General features: G+C 40.5%; 2 protein-coding genes across 2 annotated transcripts in view; one reads left to right on the top strand and one right to left on the bottom strand.

Annotated features, from left to right (window-relative positions):
• ALG6 (ALG6 alpha-1,3-glucosyltransferase) overlaps positions 1–2,429 on the bottom strand; it is a 68,268-nt gene extending 65,839 nt beyond the window's left edge. The window contains exon 1 of the mRNA XM_059138233.1: positions 2,311–2,429. The gene's annotated coding sequence lies outside the window, so the exon portion shown is untranslated. The remainder of the gene's footprint in view (positions 1–2,310) is intronic.
• On the top strand, positions 1,952–5,522 carry LOC131810506 (uncharacterized). Its single transcript, XM_059138517.1, has 2 exons — positions 1,952–2,803; positions 5,337–5,522. Exons 1-2 carry the CDS (start codon positions 1,952–1,954, stop codon positions 5,382–5,384), a joined length of 900 nt encoding a protein of 299 aa, XP_058994500.1. The 3' UTR covers positions 5,385–5,522.
• The last annotated feature ends 9,969 nt before the right edge of the window (positions 5,523–15,491 follow it).

Genomic DNA, 15,491 nt, shown 5'->3' with positions numbered 1-15,491 from the left:
AAAAAGCTATACACTAGGGGCTTTTGGCTGACTCAGCTGGTGGAATTTGTGACTCTTGATCTCAGGGTTGTGAGTTCAAGCCCCAAGTTGGGTATACAGATTACTTAAAGTAAAACTTAAAAAACAAACAAACCAACATAAAAACAGGAAAACTTCAGTGGCTCAGTGGGTTAAGCATCTGCCTGCAGCTTAGGTCATGATCCCAGTGTCCTGGGACTGAGTCCCACCTCAGGCTTCTTGCTTGGTGGGGGCGGCTTACTTCTCCTTCTGCCTGCAACTCCCTGTTCTGTGCACTCAATCTCTCTCACACAAATAAGTAAAATCTTTTGGGGAAAAAAAATAAAAAGGTTCGACACCAAAGAATACATAATATTTGGTTCCATTTATGAAAGGTTCATAAATGGACAAGACTAATCTATGATTAGATAACAATAAAAAGGTTACCTTTGGGGAGAAAAGAAAGGATGGTGATTGGGAGAGGTCTCCAGGGAGGTCTTCTGAGAAGCTGAGAACTTTGTGTTTTTGTTGTTGTTGTTGTTGTATTTAAGCATTTTTTTAAAATTTTATTATTTATTTGACAGAGATCACAAGTAGGCAGAGAGGCAGGCAGAGAGAGAGAGAGAGAGGAAGTAGGCTCCCTGCTGAGCAGAGAGCCCAATGCAGGACTCAATTCCAGGACCCTGGGATCATGACTGAGCCGAAGGCAGAGGCTTAAACTACTGAGCCACCCAGGTGCCTCTGTTGCTGTTGTTTTTAAAAGAGGGATGGAGGGTAGGAGGAAGAGGGAGAGTGAGAACCTTAAACAGGCTCAAGGCCTAGAAACGAATCCCAGGCTAGGCTTGAACTCAGGATCCTGAGATCATGACCAGATCAAGAATCCCTCGCTTAACCAATGTGGGTGCCCCACATGTTGTTTTTTGATTTGAGTGGTGGTTAAAAGATGTGTTTACATGGGGTACCTGGGTGGCTCAGTGGGTTAAGCCTCTGCCTTCAGCTAAGGTCATGATCCCAGGGTCCTGGGATTGAGCCCCACATCCGGCTCTCTGCTCAACAGGGAGCCTGCTTCCCCCTCTCTCTCTGCCTGCCTCTCTGCCTACTTGTGATCTCTCTCTGTCAAGTAAATAAAATCTTTTTTTAAAAAAGGCTCTAGGGACGCCTAGGTGGCTCAGTGGCTTAAAGCCTCTGCCTTTGGCTCAGGTCATGATCCCAGGGTCCTGGGATGGAGCACCACATCGGGCTCTCTGCTCTGCAGGGAGCCTGCCTTCTCCTCTCCCTCTCTCTCTGCCTGCCTCTCTACCTATTTGTGATCTCTGTCTGTCAAATAAATAAATAAAATCTTAAAAAAAATAAATAAAAATTAAAAAGGCTCTTAAAAAAGGATGTGTTTACAATAAATTAGCAAGTTACAACTTATGATTGCTGTATTTTCTTGGACATGTTATATTCTAATAAAAAAGCATAAAAGGAAATTACATCTTTTTTAAAATATTACATTTATTTAACAACACAATATAAGTTCCGTGCGAGCAAGGATACTCCTATTAGGCCCTGGCTCTGTTCCGGGCACCTAGAACAAAGTTGCAGAAAGCAGGTACTCATAAAATATCTTTTGAATAGAGAGATTCCTTTGTACAAAGAGGGGAGGTACCTAATTTTACTGAGTCCTTTGTGGCCAAAGTTATTATGAGACTTAACGCGTCTCTTCTTGAACACTAACAAAGGTGCTTTATTACTTTTTCCATCTGCAAAGCAAAGTGCAGTAACTTTCTAACCCATCCACACAACACGAATTCTTCACGCAGGTGGCAGATAGGTTTTCCGTCCTACTGTGCCCTAAGATTAGTACATTTCGATTAAAAACAAAACAAAACAAACAAAACCTCAGCGGTTCCCTTCCACTGCCGAATTTGTTCTTTTTAGTCTGAAAGGTCCTTCCTCCAAGGTGGACACAATGCGGCTATTCCCGAGGAGCACGTCTGGCAAAAGGGACCATCCTAACGTTTCTCCTCCCTTTCTCCAGCGGGCCAGACCCTCGAGACCGCAGGAACACGAGCGTCAAGGGAGCGAAGCCCGCTGCCAAGTCAAGGGGTCCACCACCATCAGCCCGTCCCGTCACTCGACCCCCACCCCCACCACGCAAGCCAGCAGGGTGACCTGGAGAGGCCTCGCCAGCCGCCCCTCTGAGAGAAAGGGGGGCTGGAGCCGCGCTGCTACCTGCGCGCGGAATCGCCGCGCGTCGCGAATCCCCCTTCCCCACCCCCTCCCTACCCTAGCCCCGAGACCAGATGCCCCAGGATCCCGGCCTCTTACCCCACCGCCCGCGGAACGTTGGGATTCGCGCCTGCAGTTAACCCAAGAAGGCGCCTGCGCGCTCGCCCCCGTGGCGGAGCGCTTCTCTCCGCCTTCCGCCTCCGCGTGCGCGCGCTCCGTGCGCGGGAGCGAGCCCGTCGAACGTAAGGGGAGGGGCCGGGAAAAGGCGCGGAGAGGCGGTGGCGGGCTTAGGAGGCGGAGCAGTGGGGGCTGGAACCCGAGAGGCCTCCCACCCCGGGTTAGGCTTGGGGCAGGTGGAAAGCCCCTTGCTCTTCTTTCCCGGGATGATGGCCAAGTCCTGAGCGGCTGCTTAGTCCACGGATTCCTGTCAGGGGCGCGTCCTGGCTCCCTTCGCAGAGTGGAGAGCCCTTGGCAAATCCTCACCAGCGGGCAGTGGGTCTTCCTCTGCGACTGTGCTCTCAAGGAGCCAGGAAGCCAACCTGCTTCACAGTCTTCAAGCCACACGCCTACGGAGAAGAATGTATTAAGGCTGGTAAGGCACTTCATGTAAGAAACATTAAACGTCCAACATTTTTGAGAGCCTGTGGGTTATACAAAAGAACAGCCCTGCCCTCAAGTAGCCACTACACCTTTCCCATCAAGCAGCTTGGATCACTTACTCCCAAACTTGCCCCAAACAACTACCTTGCCTCCTTTGTTCAGAGAACGCAAACGTTCCTCTACTGAATCCTACCATTCTCTATATGCCAGCCCCTCTGATTTATAACCCATAATTACGGGAAAATATTTGACTATGGCTGTATACTAAGCGAATCTACCCAACTCTCTGGATCTACTTTTCTTCATCTGTGAAATGAGTGATAAGTCTATGTAAACTTCCACATCTAAAACTTTATATTTAAAAGACTGTCAAGGGACGCCTGGGTGGCTCAGGTCCTGATCCCAGGGTTCTGAGATGGAACCCCACTGAGGCTCCCTGATCAATGGGGAGACTGATTCTCCCTCTCCACTCTGCTCGTGCTAGTTCTTCGCTATCTCTCTTTCAAATAAATAAAATCTTTTAAAAAGAAAAGAAAAATAAGACTGTCAATACTAGAAATATGGAGAAATATGGCCAAGTCCCTGCCCTTAAGAGATTTCTCTTTGGAAAGACATTTTTATGCATAAAAGGATGTAAAGCAATAGACGGGAGCACATGCTAAATGTCAGATTATTGGATTATGCGTTAAGTACTGTAGGAGTTCAGAGGAGTTCCAAACTGTAAATTTAAAACTATCAGTAGGGGGTGCGCCTGGTTGACTCAGTGGGTTAAAGCCATTGCCTTCGGCTCAGGTCATGATCTTAGGGTCCTGGGATCGAGCCCCACCTCGGAAGCTCTGTTCAGCAGGGAGCCTGCTTCCCCCTCTCTCTGTTTGCCTCTCTGTGTACTTGTGATCTCTCTCTCTCTGTCAAATAAATAAATAAAATATTAAAAAAAAAACAAACTATCAGGAAGGGGGCCTGGGTGGCTCAGTGGGTTAAAGCCTCTGCCTTCGGCTCAGGTCCAGATCTCAGGGTCCTGGGACCAAGCGCCAAATCGGGCTCTCTGCTGGGCAGGGAGCCTGCTTCCCTTCCTCTCTCTGCCTGCAGCTCTGCCTACTTGTGATCTGTCTGTCAAATAAATAAATAAAATCCTTAAAAATAATAATAAATAAATAAAACTATCAGGAAATGCCTTCCCTGAAGCAGTCAGCAGAGCTCTGAAGGAAAGCCTGGATGGAATATGGGAGTAGGACTCCAGGCAAAGGAAATGGTTCAAGTCAAAGTTGTGGCAGCTGAAAAGTATAGAACATTTCCTCCAGTTCAGATTGTGGCTAATGAAGCTGGAAAGGAATAATTGTGGAGAACCTTGAATGTGGTGGTTGTGGTGTTTGGAATTTATTCAATGATCAGTAAGGAGCCAATAAATGACTTTTAGCAGAGATTCCAGTGTACAGCACAGTGTTAGAGAAAATTTAAAGTGGTGATAGTGGTTAAGATGAGTTAGAAGAAGAGGTGGAAACCACTGTAGTAGTCATGCATGATTAGACAAAGGCCTGGACTGAGATGATAATTGTGGACCTGGAAAAGAAGAAATCAATGCAACAGGAAGAATGGACAGGTCCTGGCAACAGTAGATATGTAGATGTGAAACAAAGGAGAGGGTAAAATCAAGGAAGGCTCCCAAGGTTTCAAGTCTGAATTTCTAGAACATCTGAAAGATCTAGGGAATCCTAAGGAGAAGCAGGCTTGGAGGGAAAGGCGATGCACTGTATTGAATTTGAGGTGACAGCAAGACAACAAATTAATAATCTTTAGATCCCAGTTATGAATCAGACCCTAGAAAAAAAATCGGGGTTGAAGATAGAGATATGAAAGTCTTTCATTTGGTTGAAGAATGAGGGAGACAGTACAATGGGAGAATAGACAACCATATTTCAGCAAACCCATATTTAAGGTCAAAAGGAAAAAGATAAGCTAATGAAAAATATTACATGGTTACAAGCATAGGGGAAAATCCAGGACACTGCAAGATACAAATAAGCATTTTATGGACAAGAACCATGTTTGGTAGACTAAAAATCATGTTTTATTTAATCTTACTGGCTTGTAATACATCAATTGTAAGAAGCACCATTATTTTATGTACTACTAAGTAAGAAGGTTCCCATTTAAACTAGTTATGACTGTAAAACATTTAATTTCAGAGATATTAATATATTAGAAATATACATCTTCAGTTGGCAAAATCCTCTCTCCTTTCTGCCTAGCTTCTGGCAGAGTATGAAGAACACAGTTGGTACTTAAAAAGTTCATTGAATAAATAGTAGAAGGGACCTCACAGACTCTAACTCATAGCTGAACTGCCCTACCAGTCCATCTACATCCTGCTCCTGCTCTTTCCCTCTAGTAAATACTATCATCTCTGAAAGCTTAGTACCTATATGTAACAGATGCTGAGTAAATGCATTTTGAATGAGGTCATTAGGGTAAGCCCTAGTCCAACCTGTCTCGTGTCCTCCTAAGAAAAGGAAATTTGGTCACAGATGTGCCCATCCACAGAGAGACCATATGAAGACACAGGGAGAAGATGACCATATACAGCCAAGGAAAGAGGTCTCAGAAGAAACCAACACTGCTGACACCATGATCTTGGAATTTTGACCTCCAGAAGTATGAGAAAATAAATTTTTGTTGTCATCCAATCTGTTGTATTTAGTATAGCAGCCCTAATAAACTAATTCCTACCTTATGAAACGTACCTTAAGTACTCAATACACTAGGCCAACTTCCTTACATAAATCATACCTTAATAGTAGTTTCTAGCTCCTTCCCTAGATTACTTTCACCCACTAAGAAAACCCCCTGTCTCAAACCCAGGGCTTCCCTGAGTCTGGACATAGCTGTTCTTCGAAATAGAATCATTTTACCAGTCTGTACATCTTCCTAATTTGGTCCTTGTATGTCATTTTCCTTTTTTCTGCAGTCTCCAAGTTTCAGTACTCCCTGGACCTCTCCAAGGAGTAAGTCCACCTAAGTAGATTAGAATTAGAGTTAATCCCCACATTTCCAAGTTTGATTACAGCCATTAGCAAAATAGTAGCCTCTTCTATCTACTAAAAATCTTTCATATCCAGACAATAACTCAGAGAATGGTAGAATAGGCCTTATCCCTTTTTATTTTTTTTTTTGGCATTATCCCTTTCTGAAATACAAGAAAACTTGAGAGCCTCAGTTTCCCAAGTATGCTCCATAGAACTCTCATTCACTAAGTATTGTTTAAAAAAAAAAAAAAAGTCTGAAGACAGTCTCTTGATGCAGAAATAAATAAGTTTGAAAACAGTGGGTTATACTAATATAAAAAGGATTTCTCACTCCAGGTCTTTTCAGAGCCTTTTATGTGTTAATATACATCATTCTCCAAGAGAATATGGAATTTTCAGACTTATTTTGACCATGGTATCCTATCCCCACACTCACCCCACCTCCCACTTCCCATCTTACAAAGTGGTCAATGAAACTCATACTTGGAAATGCTCGTTTGAGACATTATGTAATTTCTGTAAGAGATATAGCAAATCAATGTCAGAACTATGATTGAACATGGATCTTACTCTGATTCATTTTCCGATTGATATAAAAGAAGTTCAGAAGCCTAGAGATTGCATACAAAAAAATGCCAAAACATTGACATAAAGACTATCCTTAGTATGACTATGAACCTTGAAAGTTAATTAAAAAGAAAACTAAATCGAAAAAGAAATCCTTAAAAATCAAAAAATGAAACAAAAGAACTGTAATGTGTATCCAGGTGGTGGCTCAACTACACAGAAAGTAACTCTTCCAAGTGACTTTAAAACATGGTAATTTGACAGTAAATCCCTACTGCAGTATACTCTAAGGAAAAAAGATCTCTTTAAAAAAATAAAATAAGGGGGTGCCTGGGTGGCCCAGTGGGTTAAAGCCTCTGTCTTCGGCTCAGGTCCTGCGTGATCCCAGAGTCCTGGGATCAAGCCCCGCATTGGGCTCTCTGCTCAGCAGGAAGCCTGCTTTCTCCTCTCTCTCTGCCTGCTTGTCTGCCTACTTGTGATCTCTGTCTGTCAAATAAATAAATAAAATCTTTAAAAAATAAATAAATAAATAAAATAAGGGGGTGGTGCCTAGATGGCTCAGTCGTGAAGCATCTGCCTTGGGCCATGTCATGCCCTGCTCAGCTGGGAAGCCTGCTTCTCTCTCTCCCACTCCCCCTGCTTGTGTTCCCTCTCTCACTGTGTCTCTCTCTGTCAAATAAATAAATAAAATCTTCAAAAAACATGAATAAATAAAATAATTGTTATTAGTAATTGTGTTGTTGGTATTAGGATTAGTGTTGTTATTCTAAAACTGTATGTGTAAAGTGGGATATAGAACATGACAATTTGGGGTGCCTGAGTGGCTCAGTGGATTAAATCTTTGCCTTTGGCTTGGGTCATGATCCCAGTGTCCTGGGATAGAGCCCGGTGTCAGACTCTCTGCTCAGAGGGGAGCCTGCTTCCCCCTCTTTCTCTCTGCCTACTTGTGATCTCTGTCAAATAAATAAATAAAATCCTTTTTTTCTTCTTTTTTTTTTTAAGATTTTATTTATTTATTTGACAGAGAGAGAGATCACAAGTAGGCAGAAAGGCAGGCAGAGAAAGCGGGGGAGGCAGGCTTTCCGCTGAGCAGAGAGCCAGATGCGGGGCTCGATCCAAGGACCTTGAGATCATGACCTGAGCTGAAGGCAGTGGCTTAACCCACTGAGCCACCCAGGCACCCCAATAAGTAAAATCTTTTAAAAAATAAAAAATAAAAAAATAAACATGAAAATTTATGTGATACTCAAATTTTATCATGCTGATGTTTGGATATCAGGATTCTTGGTGTGAAAAATGAGTTAAAGATATAAGATTGAAGTTAAGTATCAGTATAAACTCATGATTTATTTTATTGAATTATGGAAGGGATGGGGAATTGAATTATGGAAAGAGATGGGGTAGGAGAAGAAGGAAGAAAGGGAAGGAGAAAGGGAGAAACCGAAAGAAAACACATTGCCGGGCGCCTGGGTGTCTCAGTGGGTTAAGCCTCTGCCTTCGGCTCAGGTCATGATCTCGGGGTCCTAATATCGAGCCCAGCATTGGGCTCTCTGCTCAGCGGGGAGCCTGCTTCCCCCTCTCTCTCTGCCTGTCTCTCTGCCTACTTGTGGTCTCTGTTTGTCAAATAAATAAATAAAATCTTTTAAAAATATATACAAAAATCTGGAACACTTTGTTATACTATCAAGGAAACTATCAAAAACTATGCCAAATGTCAAAAACTAGCCAATGTCAAAAAGTCTCAGGAACTAACTTGAAGAGATTCCCACTGGTCATAGGTGGGACAACATTGAGCATCAGTAAACATAAAAGCCAATGGATCGAAACACATCAAATCTGAATTGTCTGTGGAATTGTTCCATTCTCCATGAGTTCATAATGATTTAAAAAAAAAAATCATCAGTGGACAGAGCTGGTATACCCCTTATTATTTTGAAAACTGGTAAATAAAGAATCAGTTATTCTGCCTTTGTTATACAGATTATTCCCCTGGGTAACCAAATAGTTTTTATACATATTCAAACACACACACAAGAAGTCACCCTTGTTTCAAACCACCAAACAGCCTTATGGATGAGACTAATTGCTTTTGGAACTTCAGAAACTTATCTCTCATTTGAATGGAACCAAGTGGACTCAACCTTAACTGCATCATTGTCTACTGTGAATATAGTGATTTAAATTTCTTTATTGCTTAAATGAAACTAATCGGGTTAATTTATCATTACTTATGGATATACTCATTTACTCAACAAATATTTATTGAATAAATAGCCTGCCTTTAGGGAGTTTATTACCCCCAGGGGGTAATAAATCATTGTTATTTTTACTGTCAAGTTCAGATGGCACTTGGAATTATTCTCCTACAAATATAAATTTTTCAACTATATATACATAATCATACATATAAAATTATTCTGTTAATAAGGACCTAAAAGAAATAATACATGCTTCTGCCACATAGTTCAAACACTGTTATTGTAACAGAATCTAGGAACAATTCTAAAAAGTTCATATTTCTATATCTTTTATTTCTTTTTATTTGACAGAGAAATAGAGAGCACAAGTAGGCAGAGAGGCAGGCAGAGAGAGAAGGCTCTCTGCTGAGCAGGGAGCCAGATGCCAGGCTTGATCCCAGGACCCTGGAATCATGACCTGAGCCAAAGGCAGCCGCTTAACCAACTGAGCCACCCAGGTGCCCCATATTTCTCTATCTTTATATTGAGGTATAAATAAAACAGAAGAAATAGAAATCTATAAAGGTCTACAGATATAATTTGGTATGGAATTCTAAGTTCTTTAGAATCATAAGATTTTAAAACTGTTTTTATAAGTTATTAAAATGGAGGATGGTCCTTATATCTTTTCAGATAAAAAGAGTTCTTTAATGTGACAATGTAATGTATTCATTGGTTCATGGTCCCCAAACCTCCAAGGAGTGTTGCAAATCTAGATTCTCTCAGCCCAGGATTCTGAATTTAAATTTAAATATATGACATAGCATATTTTGGAGAATTATAAACATCTATAATTTCCAATAATGAGTAACACTGTTGGGTCAGTGTTTAACTAGATTTGTAAAGCCACTGTGATAACACAAATGCTACTTTATTACTTTATCTTCAGTGCCTTTCACAATTGAGTGGATTGTCACACTCTATTATGTGGCACACAGATCCATTGGCTAGAGCTATCACGGTACTTATCTAAAACGGTCTTTGAAAATGAAAATTTGGGCTAAATATAAAGAAGGCAACCTGCCAGGAAGAACTATTCAAACCAAAAAGTCTCCCCGAGGGAAATGGTAAGAACTCCATTTTAAAATCATATAAATCAAGATGGTAGGAGGTTCCAACTTGTAAATTTTACAGTAAATACATCAAGATTTAAAGTCAGATTTTTAAATAAATTTTTATTTACAGTAAAGGATGAAAGTCCATACCAGAGAAACAGAGTAAGTACAAAATAAAGCCTTTATTTCCTACTCGATTTTTTTGCTTTGGCTCACCAATTTTTTTAAAAGATTGCCAAACTGAAAAAGAGCACTGAGGAGAGGGTAAGACACAAAATATATAAGGTGTGATTTTTTTTTTTATCACCGTTTTGTTTTACAGTGGGTTTGGGGTTTGGTTTTAATGAGAAGGGAGATGGCAGTTGCTGTCAATAGCAGCCCTCTGCCCGTGGGAACATGGATTAAAAAATCTAAATGAGATACCACATATGCCCAATAATAGTAGCTACTACATATCACCTGAATGATTCTCATAAAACAAAGGAAGAACCTAGGTGCTTTGATGGTGTGAAGGAAAATAATCCTTCCTGGATATGCAGTGAAGACAGGTTTGGAAAAAACTCTATAAAAAGTTATTTTCTATAATTGATGGAGTTAGCTTTCTGGAATAAGACTACTGTTGAATCCACAGGAGTCAGTTAAGCAGGAAAAATAACCTCGAAGTGCCCTTTCTCCTCCAGGATTTCTTTCAGGATCTGGAGAAGGAGGCTAGAAGGAGGAAAACATCTTCCTTAAATTATGGCACCCAAATTTGCAAACCAAGAATGTATAGTAAGAAAAAATAAAAAACAACCAAAAAAGTTTTTTTCTAAAACCCCTTACCCCAAACTATATTGTAGTATCGTTGTGTTTACATTTCAAATACTGGAGCTCTTATTCTTTATAATTGTTCTTTGGAAAGATTGAAACTAATGCATTACCCTAGGTATACATTTGGGCTGATTGGGCGGGTGGGTCCAGAGAGTACTAAATCCTATTCAAATAAATGAGAGGGGCTAGAGAAGAAAAGTGTAAACAGTCATTCTCCGAAATAGACCCCAGTGAAATGCAATTACAATTTATCACATACCCGTATTTTCCTCTCCAAAGAATTCTGGGGAACATCCTAATTTAAAAGAAATGCGCCAAAGCTTGTTATCTAGTTACACTAAGCCCAAATTTGACTCCTTAGTTTGTTATCTTCAGGAAGCTTTCTGTCTGTGTATACTTCTCTTTCCCAAATGGATTTTCCCTAAAGGCATCAAGGAAGTGGGAAACTTTTATCTAGAGTTTCCTTTTCTAATTTTTGCTTCTTTATAAAAATACTCAGTTCCTTTAAGCTGTTTCACAGTGAGACTTAATTGCATTCTGGGTTGCTTTTTTTTTCCTGCTCCTTCCTTGGTGTTACTGATTTGATTGAAACCCCCAATTAGAAATTGTATTGGGTCTTGAGATCTAAGACATCCAGATCAAATTTTGGAAAACTTGTGTCTTAATAATGTTCTCTACTTTCTCAGCAGGGTTATCTTACAATGAATTAATAAAGTTTTGGTAGTTGTTTAAATAGATTAAATGTCACACTTTAAATAGAAAGAGAAAGCTCTACCTAACTGACCTATTTTTCATCTGTGATTTAGAAAAAGGCAAGATTAGCATGGATATTGCATTTTCAAGGACCTCGCCACTATTAAATAGACTGTTAAGTGCATTTTATGGCTGAAGAGTCTGTTCCCAGTTCAGTCTACAAGACGTGCTAAGTTCATCTCTACCTGCTACATTGAACATTCACTGACTAAAATACTTTCTGTGGATGTAATACCTATGCTCTGTATCTTTTAAGTACATAACTCTAAATATTTTAGGACTAGTAAAATGTAACTCAATAAATGTCCCAAGAATAGGTATTGTCCCTCAAGAAAAATACAATGTTCATATTTATCCAGTGATATATATCCTGTGCTCCTGCTTATGATTAGCACCTGCTTATCATAAGGTGACCAGACTTTGAAAAATAACAGGCACTCATAAAATAGGACTGAAAATTTTGTTCACCTGCTCAGCGGGAGCCTGCTTCTCCTGCCTATATCTGCCTACTTGTGCTCTCTCGGTCAAATAAATTTTTAAAAATCTTTAAAAATAATAATAATAAATAATAATAAATTCTCCAACTTGAACTTTCTGTTAGGAAGTCTGCTTCTCCAACTCACTCTTATGATCTCTCTCTCAAATAAATAAATAAAATCTGAAAAAAAAGTCTCTTATTTCTTCTTCCTTTCCACTACAAATAATGATAAAGCTTTACCTACACTGCCCAGTTGGCATGATTGTTATTGTTCTTTAAGAGAGTGGGGGCAGAGCAGAGGGAGAGAGAGAATCTTAACCAGGCCCCATGCTCAGAAGCACAGAGCCCAACCTGGGACTTGATCTCATGACCCCAAGATCGTGACCTGCACCAAAATCAAGAGTCAGTTGCTTAATCGACTGAGCCACACAGGTGCCCATAGATGTTAAGCTTCTTAAGAGGAGAGGGACTGACGGTTTTGGCTCAGTTGGGGGCTCTGCTTGAGATTCTCTCTTTCGCTCTGTCCCTACCCCTACTCCCACTCGCACTCTCTCTCTCTCTAAAAAAGATAAAATCTTAAAAGAGAGTGAATGCCTATTCTTTTCTATATTCTTTCTAATTTTCAGCATAATATTTTGAACTCGTGGGATCACAATAAACATTTGCTGGATTAATTTAACTATTAATTAACCAACCGATTAATAATCAAAATTATATTAATTAAAGACCAAGGAGAGTTGTTAAAGCACGCCTCAATTCCCAGTGGGATCAACAAGATAATTTTAATCTACATAACAATACATCTGGTTTTTAAAATAGCCCAAAAGGAAACATCATCTAGAGCCATCATCTAGAGCCATTTGAACATTTTATAAAGCAATTTTAACCAAGTCACTTATGACTTGGTAAATTAGTTATTCCACAGATACACTAAGGCTAGGTTTCTTTTTTTTTTTTTTTTCCTTTTCAAAGATTTTATTTATTTATTTGACAGAGAGAGAAAGAGCATAAGTAGGCAGAACAGCACGCAGAGGCAGAGGGAGAAGCAGGCTCTCTGCTGTGCAGGGAGCCTGATGTAGGGCTTAATCTCAGGACCTTAGAATCATGACCTGACTCAAAGGCAGACACTTAACTGAACCACAAAGGTGCCCCGTAACGCTAGACTTCTTGAATGAATGATTGAATGAATGAATGAATAAAAGAATGAATGAATGAATAAATAAGAAGCACTAAGACTAGACAACCAACCTAGATAATTCATATTCTCATATTACATTTCTCAGAATTGCTTAGATTCTTTATTTAGTCTTTTCCTTCGTTTGGTTGAGATTAACTTTTAACATTTTTTTTTTTAAGATTTATTCATTTGCTATAGAGAGAGAGGGAGAGAGCACAAATGAAGCAGCAGGCAGAGGGAGAATCGGGCTCCCTGCTGAGTGAGGAGCCCAATGTGGGACTTGATCCTAGGACCCTGAGATCAAGACCTGAGCTGAAGACAGATGCTCAACCGACTGGACCACCCAGGTGCCCCAACTTTTAACATTCTTAACTACAAGAGCAATAGGGCTACAAAGTTGTAATACTGTCTTGAACAAAGGTCACTAATAAGCTTTGCTGGCCAAAGGAAATCTTACTGTGGAATTAAGAGCAGGAGACTGGAAGTCAGAAGATCTGGTTCTTTCCTGATGCTACTACTGAGTTAACTTAACCAAAACACTTTACCTTTCTGACCTCAGTGTCCTTCCTATAAAATTAGAGGGCTTTATATAAGATAATCTCCAAGGTTTCACCCAATTCTTTAAAAGGTTTTTTAAGAAAAATTTTTAAGAAATATAGCTCCCTGGGGTGCCTGGGTGGCTCAGTAGGTTAAAGCCTCTGCCTTCGGCTTCAGGTCATGATCCCAGGGTCCTGGGATCGAGCCCCAAATCCGGCTCTCTGCTCTGCGGGGAGCCTGCTTCCTCCACTCTCTCTCTCTCTGCCTGCCTCTTTGCCTACTTGTAATCTCTGTCTGTCAAATGAATAAATAAAATCTTCAAAAAAAAAAAAAAAGAAAAGAAAAGAAATATAGGCCCCTAATGAGGGTCTCAAACCTACAACCCCAAGATCAAGAGTCACATGCTCTTCTGACTGAGCCAGCCAGACATCCACACCCAACTCTTAAACTCCTATGAATTTATTACAATTGGCATTATTTTATTTAAGTAACCTTCTATTTGAAAAAGTAATGTGTGAATGTGGTAGATTAAAAATGGCCACAAAGTCTTTACAGCTCCTTGAAGTAAGAGGTGGAATCTATTTCCTCAGTCCATGAATCCGGGCTAGTCTTGTGACTTCCTTTGACTAACAAAATGCAGCAGAAGTGTTGTGTGAGTATCTCTGGGACTCTGAGTTTCAAGAAGCCTTGTAGCTTCAGCTCCTCTCTGAACAAAGGCATAGTATTAAGAAGCTGAGGCTGCGGCGTCTGGGTGGCTCCTTGTGTTGAACCTCTGCCTTCAGCTCGGGTCATGATCTCAGGGTCCTGGAATGGAACCCCACATCGGTCTCTCTGCTCAGTGGGGAGCCTGCTTCCCCCTCTCTCTCTGCCTGCCTCTCTGCCTACTTGTGATCTCTGTCTATAAAATAAATAAATAAAATCTTAAAAAAAAAAAAAAAGAGGCTGAGGCTAATCTACTGGAGACAGATGTCTCTGACAGCCAGCAGTGAGTTTATCTTAAATCATACAGCTCTTGTCCAGTCACCAAAATACCTCAAACACATGATCAAAAGAAGACCAGGAGAGCTGTCTGGCTGAGCCCAGCCCTAACTACTGTCCTAAGAATCTTAAACAAATTAGATAGTTGTTTAGTCATTAATTTTTGAGATGATTTGTTGTATACCAACAGATAACTGGCATCATACATCTGGTTAAAAAAAATTTTTTTTAGAACAAGCAAAAAATGTGTCTTCCTTCCAAAATCTTCGGTCCTCATTCACAGAGACAACAGGCATTACAATGGGAGCATATTGTAGCCACTGCTCTGTGTCTTGCTTGATTCTCTTAATATAATATGTAATTTACTCTACATCAGCCATATATATGGCTTTAGAGCATCCTATTATGCAGATATACCATAATTTTTTTAAGTAGGCCCCTTCAAACGGAAATTTAGATGGTTTATGCTTTCTTTTGTTATTTACAAAGACTGAAGCAACTATCATCTTTGCATGTATTTATCTATGCATACATAGTGTATCTTCAGTGAAGATCAAGGATGGTGCTCCCACTTGGATATATGGAGAGTCCACTCCAACAAACTTCTGTCCAACAGCCAGAACTAGCAGGGGAACCCTATGGTCCAGCCAATGGCAATGAGGGGGATCCCCACTGAAGGCAGCTTAGTTTTTGCTTAGCTTTTGTCTCCCTGTCAAAGTCACTCTGTGTTGTTTTCAGTGCTGTGTGTTCCTCTTGGTACACTAAAGCAGGCTTATGAACTTTTACCCAAAGCTGTAACTGTCATATACCTTGCCCAGATATCTATCCTATACCCAGCAATCTACCCAAGCTATTTTGACTATGATCACCAATCTCACCATGGCCTCTCACTGAGAGAAGCCTGCCCCCTGATAAGAGAGCTATCAAACAGGTAAATGCTGATAAAAAAATAATGCCTAGTTTTCTTGATTTCACTTGTTACCTCCCCTACTCCAGCTCTCACCTTCTGTGCTCTCTAGAGCCCTTCTTAGGGCTATAATTTTTCAGCTTTCACTTCCTATAGTC

Source organism: Mustela lutreola, chromosome 10 (assembly GCF_030435805.1).
Source record: "Mustela lutreola isolate mMusLut2 chromosome 10, mMusLut2.pri, whole genome shotgun sequence".
NCBI lineage: Eukaryota > Metazoa > Chordata > Mammalia > Carnivora > Mustelidae > Mustela > Mustela lutreola.
This window is presented reverse-complemented; position numbering and strand designations above follow the sequence as displayed.